Here is an 8,940-nt window from a genome sequence, read left to right as displayed (position 1 = left end):
CTAAACAGTAAATGCTAGGCCTTTATGTCAAATGATTAAGAAAATGACCAGAGAAGGCAGAGAAAACATCTACAAATAGTAGACTGTCCCATGCTGCTGTCTGCAATCTCCTCTTTGGCTCTGTGCTGAAATCTCTTCTCAGCTCTTAGTAGACCAAGGTGAAAGGAGAATTCTCGGCTTATCCCAGCTGGGGCCCAGAGCATCTGGAGCACACTGATCCCCATAATCCTTGTCTTGAGAAATATTAATGACTTAATCTCTCAAGGTCTTTCCCACTCCTATGCAGCCATCTCAGTGTAATTTACAGACCAGAGCCTGAGAAGTCCAGATTGGAGAGGAACATTCAACTTGCCGGCAGACTGCAAAACTGCATGCACAAGGCCTCAGGGCCAGCCCCCCCACAGAAATAGCCAGTGGGATCCCCAGCCATGGGTGAGGTGACAGCAGAGGAGGTAGAGAAATTCTTGGACTCAAATATTGCTTTTGCCAAGCAGTACTACGACGTCCGCTACCGGGCCAAGGTCATTTCAGACCTTCTCGGGGCCAAGGAGGCAGCCGTGGACTTCAGCACTTACCATACCCCGAGCAGTGTAGAGGAAAGTGAGATCATCTTTGATCTCCTGCGGGACTTTCAGGAGAATTTGCAGACTGAGAAATGCGTCTTCAATGTCATGAAGAAGCTGTGCTTCCTCCTGCAGGCAGAGCGAATGAGCCTGTTCATGTATAGGGCCCGCAACGGCACCGCCGAGCTGGCCACCCGGCTCTTCAACGTGCACAAGGATGCTGTCCTCGAGGACTGCCTGGTGATGCCGGACCAGGAGATCGTCTTCCCTCTAGACATGGGCATCGTGGGCCATGTTGCCCACTCTAAAAAGATCGCCAACATCCCCAACACAGAAGAGGTACTCTCTTCCCCATGAAAGAGAGGGTGGTAAAGCATTATCCCATAGGGTTCTGGGGTGCCTGTGGGGTGGGGAGCTGCTGGCCACCAACACTGGGCTGGTGATATCATGGTTCTTCTCTTTATTACTTTACTTATTTATTTCTGTGAACTAAAATAAAATCTTAAGTCTCCTCCCAGCAGCTGACCGACTGGACCCCCACTTGGCAAAGGGGATCCTCTGAAACTGAGTTTCTAGCCATGAGAAAGGAGATCAGACATACATCATGCTCCCCTCCCCATCTTAGTGATGTCCTTTGTGACTTATTGACAGGTCTAAGACTATGAAGGAAATACCCTGTTTCCCTGAAAATAAGACATCCTCCAAAAATAAGACCTATTTACAGGAAAGATAAGACATCCCCTGAAAGATAAGACGTCCCCAGCATCTTTGGGAGCACACCTTAAAATAAGACACTGTCTTGTTTTCGGGGAAACAGGGTACCTGCAGGTTCTCAACATACTTAACAAACCGCTTGAGTCCCGGCAGTTATACTGTTTTTTGTCTCTGATTAACAGACATCTTAACCATTTCTTTCGATGACTCCTAATCTATTAGACAAAGCCTAACTCTTTCAGCCAATTGTCATCTAAAGAGTCTTTAAACCCACCTATGCCCCATAAATCCCCCCCTTGAGATGTCCCATCTTTTCGGGCCAAACCAATGTACACTTTCCACATATTGATTATGACTGTACCTGTAATTTCTGTCTCCCTGAAATATATAAAACTGAACTGTGACCCCACAACAGTGATTCCACTTGCTCAAAGTTTCTTGGGCATGGTTCTAGGTCATGGTCTTCAATATGGCTCTGAATAAAACTCTTAAAATTATTTTGAAGAGTATCACTTCTTTTCGGTCAACACCTCTCTTTTTTGAAAAAAAGTTTCAAACTTAACAGAAGAGTTTGAAATAATACAAAGAACTTGAGGGGATCAGGGTAGAGTCAGGAGGAAGGGTATGGAAGCAGAGGAGGCCAGTGATTGTAAAGAGTTTATTAGAAGAGAGTAAGAGCAGAGTGAAGTCTGACCAGGAGTCAGCTCCCTGCTCTCAGTTACAGGAGACTTTTATTAGTGTAGTTGAAATGCGGGTGAGAGGCGACATCTTTTTCCTGCAGAGTGAAAGATGCTATGTCAGGGACCAAGCTTAGAACTACTTCCTTCTGCAAAGGTGTTAATCTTGCACCTTATCTCTAGTGTGAGCCAGGACCAGGGTAGGCGATTGCTTGTTCTGATGTTTTCCAGGAATGCAGGTCTTGAAGTATTTTGGGAGTGTGGGGAGAGGGTTGCTGGGATTGTGTCATTTGGTCTCTGATCTGCTTTCTGTCACTAGCTGTCGTCCCAAGATGGGTGTACTCTTGTCAGGGTCGTGAGGATTTATAGGAGTAGGGGAAGGGGGTTACTATGGTCATGCAGTTTGATTTCTAGCCTTTCTCTCACTAGCTGTCTCCCAAACAGCTGTACTCTTGTCAGGGTTGGGAAGATTTCTTCCCACAGAACTGTGTATCTTTCACCCACATTTACTCGTTATTACCATCTTGTCACCTTTGCTTTCTCTCTCCATTTTTTTATAAGCTATTTGGGAAGAAGTTGCAGACATCATGACTTTTTGTCCCTAAGTACTTAACTGTATTTCTTTTTTTTTTTGCAGTTTTTTTTGGCCGGGGCTGGGTTTGAACCCACCACCTCTGGCATATGGGGCTGGCGCCCTACTCCTTTGAGCCACAGGCACCGCCCCTTAACTGTATTTCTTTCTGTTTTGTTTTTTTTTTTTTGTAGAGACAGAGTCTCATTTTATCGCCCTCGGTAGAGTGCCGTGGCATCACACAGCTCACAGCAACCTCCAACTCCTGGGCTGAAGCGATTCTCTTGCCTCAGTCTCCTGAGTAGCTGGGACTACAGGCGCCCACCAAAACGCCCGGTTATTTTTTGGTTTGCAGTTCAGCTGGGGCCAGGTTTTGAACCCGCCACCCTTGGTATATGGGGCCGGCACCTTACCGACTGAGCCACAGGCGCCGCCCTTAACTATTTCTTGAACAAAGATATTTCTTCCCTATCCATAGTACAATGATCAAATTCTGGATATGTAACACTGATAATGTTACACTTATGTAACCACCAGCTAATAAACAGTTCCTATTGGATGTTTTCTAGTTGTCTCGACTATGCCTACGTAGCCCTGTCTCTCAGTCTCCTTGATAAAGAGTTCTCAACAAAGAATGAGGACAAGGAAGAAGGAGTTTTGCTGGCAAATGAGGAGGAGGGAGACTCGTGTTTTAAAATGTCATTGTCCTAATCACAAACAAAATCAGAGCTTTTAAAGGAAGGGTTTTTACCTTCAGGCTATTGCTGGTTGATGATATTGATCCATTCCATATTGAGGAAGACATCCGCATCCTGCAGCACAAAGAACAAAATTCCCTGGTAGATATACCACAATTTATTAATCCATTTGTGGATCGATGGGCACTTGGGTTTTTTCCATGACTTAGCAATTATGAATAGGGCTGCAATAAAGATTCTGGTACAAATATCTTTGTTATGATGTGGTTTTTGGTCTTCTGGGTATATGCCCAGCAGAGGAATTACAGGATTGAATGGCAGATCTATTTTTAGATCTCTAAGTGTTCTCCATATATCTTTCCAAAAGGAATGTATTATTTTGCATTCCCACCAGCAGTGCAAAAGTGTTCCCTTTTCTCCACATCCACGCCAACATCTCTGGTCTTGAGATTTTGTGATATAGGCTAGTCTCACTGACGTTAGATGATATCTCAAAGTAGTTTTGATTTGCATTTCTCTGATGATTAAAGATGATGAGCATTTTTTCATATGTCTGAAGGCCGCTCGCCTGTCTTCTTGGGAGAAGTTTCTTTTCAAGTCTCTTGCCCAGCCTGTGATGATATCCCTTGTTCTTTTCTTGCTAATGCGTTTACCTCTTTCATGTTTACATGGATGGAGCTGGAACATATTCTTCTCAATAAAGTGTCTCAAGAATGGAAGAAAAAATATCCAATGTATTCACCCCTACTATGAAACTAACTTAGGACCTTCACATGAAAGCTATAACCAAGTTACAACCTAAGAACAGGGGGAAGGGGGAAAGTGTGGGGAGGAAGTGGGGACGTGGGTAGAAGGAGGGGGATTGAAAGGATCACACCTGTGGTGCATCTTACAAGGGTACATGTGAGGCTTGGCAAATGTGGAATGTAAATGTCTTGGCAAAGTAACTAAGAAAATGCCAGGAGGGCTATGTCAACTAATGAGATGAAAATGTGTCAAATATTATATGAACCAAGTGTATGGTGCCCCATGATCATATTGATGTACACAGCTATGATTTAATAAAATAAATAAGTAAATTCCCCAGCATTTCCTGACCACTGACCTGAGGCACCTATGCAGGTTTTAGGTTTCCAAAAGGAGTGGAGGAGGCTTTAAAAAGACAGAAAATATTTTTGCCTTTTTTCAGGCTATACTTGTTACATCCTTGAATCTGAATGCTAAGACAGAATCTTGGTCTGTCTTTGTTTTTCATGATACTAATGTTTTTGAAGGATACAAACCAAATATTTTGCAGAAATGACCTTCCATTTGGGCTTGTCTGATATTTCTTCATGATTAGGTTCAGGTCATGCATTTTTGACAGGAATACTGCAGAGGTGGTGTGTTTTTCTTCGTGCTGCACATTAGAAGGTATAATAGCAGTTGGTCTCATTACTGGAAATGTTAATATTGATCCCTTGGTTAAGCTCTTTTTCCTAGAAGTAGGCATTCCCTGCGATTATAATAGAATGGCAGTTCTGACAAAGATCTCTTTGATTACCTGGGGGCAAATTCCCCTCTCTGGATGTTAACTTTTAAAGACTCTGTCTGTGTGATGCAGTTCTCCACATCTCCCTGTACCTGGGCCAAATCCTACTCATGAAGGAGGAGCTTAAAAGATCTCAGCTTTCAGATCTCAGTTTAAAAGTCACTTCCTGGCTAGGGCAGGGTAGTTCACATCTGTAACCCCAGCACTCTGGGAGGCCAAGGCAGGTGGATTGCTTGAGCTGAGGAGTTCAAGACCAGCCTGAGTAAAGCCCCAACTCTAATAAAAATAAAAAAACTAGCCAGGCACTGTGGCAGGCACCTGTAGTCCCAGCTATTTGGGAGACTAAGGAAGGAGTATTGCTTGAAACCAAGAGTTTGACGTTGCTGTGAGCTCTGACACTACAGCACTCTACCTAGGGCACAGAGTGAGACTCAAAATAAAATGTCACTTCCTCAGAGAGGCCGTCCCTGATCCCCCTATATCGTCTCCTTCAAAAACCATTTTTACAATGAGTTTGGGAGGCCAGGGGACATCTCTGCTTTATCCCCTTGGCATTTATCCCAGCACCCCTGCACTCCAGCCTAGGCAACAGGGCAAGATCCTTTCTCTAAAAGAAAAGAAAAAGATCCACAATCAAGTAATTTTTTTTTTTTTTTTTTGAGACAGAGTCTCAAGCTGTCGCCTGGGTAGAGTGCTGTGGCTTCACAGCTCATAGCAACCTCCAACTCTTGGGCTTAAGTGATTCTCTTGCCTCAGCCTCCCAAGTAGCTGGGACTACAGGCGCCTGCCATAACACCCAGCTATTTTTTTTATTGTTGTTGTTGCAGTTGTCATTGTTTTTTCAGCTGGCTGGGCCAGGTTCAAACCCGCCAGTCCCCGTGTGTGTGGCTGGCATCCTACTCACTGAGCTATGGGCGCAGCCTCACAATCAAGTAATTATGCAACCATTTCTTTAGATCTGTCTTATCCAAAAAAAATGTTTGCCCCATCACAGCAGGGCCTCACCAAGTCAGAAACTTTCTAAGTCATTTCTAAGATTTAGCCCCTGGACATTTATGACTTTATGCTCACCTTACCTCTGTCCTTGTTTAAGATTAAGGGTGTTGGCTCAGTGCCCATAGCACAGTGGTTACAGCGCCAGCCACATACACTGAGGCTGGCAGGTTCAAACCCAGCCCGGGGCCTGCTAAACAACAATGGCATCTGTAATAAAAAATAGCTGGGCATTGTGGTGGGCGCCTGTAGTCCCAGCTACTTGGGAGGCTGAGGCAAGAGAATAGCTTAACCCCAAGAGTTTGAGGTTGCTGTGAGCTGTGATGCCACAGTACTCTACTGAGGGCAACAGTGAAACTCTGTCTCAAAAAAAAAAGGAAAGATTAAGGATCTTAAAGTTAAAAAGAGGGGAGGAAGGGGCTTCATAGGCTATTTTATCCAACTGCTTTATTTAATGGATAAGGAAACTAAACTCAAGAGATCCTGGGCAGGGGCTCCCCTTGTCATGCAGGAGTGGGACAATGGTCCCCGACTCAACGTGCTTTTCTTTTTTTTGGCCGGGGCTAGGTTTGAACCCGCCACCTCTGGCATATGGGACCGGCTCCCTACCCCTTGAGCCACAGGCGCCTCCCTCAACATGCTTTTCTGAGAGCTCATCCATGGGATAGGAGTCTGCTCCCCCTTCAACTCTCTCCAGACTTTCATTGTAACCAACGTGGATTATCTCACTCATTTGACTTCATAACAATCTTATGTCACATAACTCTTCTGATCACTGTTTCACACATAATGAAACTGAAGCCCTGAAACGTTTGGTAACATACTCAGGGTGACTCAGATAGAAATGACAGACCCAGAATTTGAACCTAAGTACTCTGGCCTTGAGGCCACACTCTCACCTGCTCTGCTATCCTGTGCTCCCTCCTTATCTATAAATCGAGGGCACTGGGCTGGGTATTATTTAAGAAAGGTCGTTTTGAATCATACAGCAGAGTTAAAACTCTTATGCTTTGAAGTCAGATCTGGGTGTGAATTCCTGACTCTGTCCCTTTGTAAGAAAGTAGGCTTGGCACACCATTTAGCCTGTTCGGTTCCTAATTTATAAAATGGGAAGCATAATAGCTGCTTCATGGCTTTGTTGTAAGGATTAAACAAGAGAATTGTTTCTCTTGTAGCAGTATTGTTGTCACATTGTAAGGGCAAGCTCCTGTTGTTCGTCATTACGACTATGACGTTGTTGAGCATCTATTCCAAGTGGTGGATGCTGTACCAGGTCTGTGTGGAATTTTAAGAAGAATCCATTCTTGCGTTTCTATAGCTTTCAGTTTAGATTCTGTCTGTGCGAAGGCAGAGATGCTGAGAGTTCCTATACCTCCTGGCGTTAAGCAAGGTTGAGGATTTAAGAAGTTTCTCTGGTTCTGAAAGATTCTAGCTTAACAGTTTGCTGAGTCTCTTTGATAAGGGATGGAGCATTGCTTCCTGTTCAACCCTAAAAATTCACCCTAGAAGCCATGTCTGACGTTTTCAGGAAGTTTTTGGCCCAGGTCAGTCTCCCTGGCTGATGACTCCTGTCTGGGGGTGAGGTCAGTCCAGGCCAGCCATCCTTCTGACCTTGGTTTTGCAAGTGTTCATTAGGAAGATCTTAACTCAGTTCATGGCTCTGGGCAGGACTCTAGGAGTTGGGTGGAGAAAGAGAAGGAAGATGCTTGTGGGTGAGGGGCTGGGTGTCCCTGAACCACCACCAAGTGATACTCTGAGCCTTTGGTGCCCTCAAAAATAATGGGAAATTTTTGCAATCACTACTGCAATGTGAAATAAAGAAGGGGATTTTTCGGAGTTGCTGAATCTTCTTATTCCCTTGCAAATTCCCACTCATCCTGAGGATCTTTTCAGGAAGCATTGCCAATATGATTGCTAGATAAAATATAAGATTACAGTTAAGCTAGAATTTTAGATCAACAAAGAATGAAATTTTAGTATAAGTATGTCCCATGCAATATTTAGAATATACTTACATTAAAACATTATTTGTTGTTTATTTGAAATTGAGATTTAACTGGGTATCCTGTGTGTGGTTTCCTTCCTTCCTTCCTTCCTTCCTTCCTTCCTTCCTTCCTTCCTTCCTTCCTTCCTTCCTTCCTTCCTTCCTTCCTTCCTTCCTTCCTTCCTTCCTTCCTTCCTTCCTTCCTTTCTTTTTCTTTTTTTGAGACAGAGTCTCACTCTGTTGCCCTGGTTAGAGTGCTGTGGCATCATAGTGCACAGTAACCTCAAACTCTTGGACTTGAGCATTCCTCTTGCCTCACCTCCCAAATAGCTGGGACTACAGGCACCTGCCACAAAGCCCAGATAGTTTTTCCACTTTTTTAATAGAGATGAGGTCTCATTCTTGCTCAGGCTTGTCTTAAACTTGTGAGCTCAAACAATCCACACCCCCCAGCGTCCCAGAGTGCTAGGATTACAAGTGTGAGCCATTGTGCCCAGCCGAATCCTGTATTTTTATTAACAAATCTGGAAACCCTACTTGGCCACTCAGTATTTATTTCCCCTTTCTCCTAGCAGAAAAACCTATGAAGTCTGTCCAACCCAGTCTGTGTTATTTGCTGCTAGCCCCAGCACCTAGTACAGTTCCTGGAACAGAGTGGATATTCGTCACAGTTTATTAATTGGGTGAACAACTAAATGATAGTCCTTCCTCAGAACTTCCTGTAGCAAATAAATCTCATTTGTGAACACTGACCCTGAGAAGTCTGTCGTGTCTAGAAACTTTCACATCTGTTGTCTGCCCCTGTTCTCCTCCCCTTCCTATGCGTCCTGAGACCCAGCATGGCAGACCAGAAAAAACCTTAAGGAGGACCTGATCTAATGTGCTGACTTTACCAAAGGGAAAACTGAGGCTCAGAGAGGTTTCAACTACTAACAAACTAGGGGGTTCCTGAAGCCACTTATCGGACAAGTTCCTCCCTCTCTGGATGCCCAGGTTATCCCCTATCCTGTAGAGGTCTGCTTCACATCATGGTTTTTTTGTTATTGTTGTTTTTTCTTTTTCTTTTTCACATTATGGTTTAAATTTGGATTCATGTTTTACATGATATCCACTACACCATGAGAACCCAATAAGAGCAACCTCATCTTACTGATCTTGGCACATCCAATGACTGGCACAGAGCCAGTGCTTGGTAAATATGAATGAATG

The 8,940-nt window shown here is 44.1% G+C and overlaps 1 protein-coding gene across 1 annotated transcript in view; it reads left to right on the top strand.

Annotated features, from left to right (window-relative positions):
• The first annotated feature begins 364 nt into the window (after positions 1-364).
• PDE6A (phosphodiesterase 6A) overlaps positions 365-8,940 on the top strand; it is an 85,661-nt gene continuing 77,085 nt past the window's right edge. The window contains exon 1 of the mRNA XM_053566639.1: positions 365-902. Coding sequence (XP_053422614.1) covers positions 429-902 — 474 coding nt within the window. The 5' untranslated portion in view covers positions 365-428. The remainder of the gene's footprint in view (positions 903-8,940) is intronic.

Source organism: Nycticebus coucang, chromosome 17 (assembly GCF_027406575.1).
Source record: "Nycticebus coucang isolate mNycCou1 chromosome 17, mNycCou1.pri, whole genome shotgun sequence".
In the NCBI taxonomy this organism is placed as follows: domain Eukaryota; kingdom Metazoa; phylum Chordata; class Mammalia; order Primates; family Lorisidae; genus Nycticebus; species Nycticebus coucang.
Note: the sequence above shows the minus strand (reverse complement) of the source record. Positions and strands in the feature narration are given on the sequence as shown.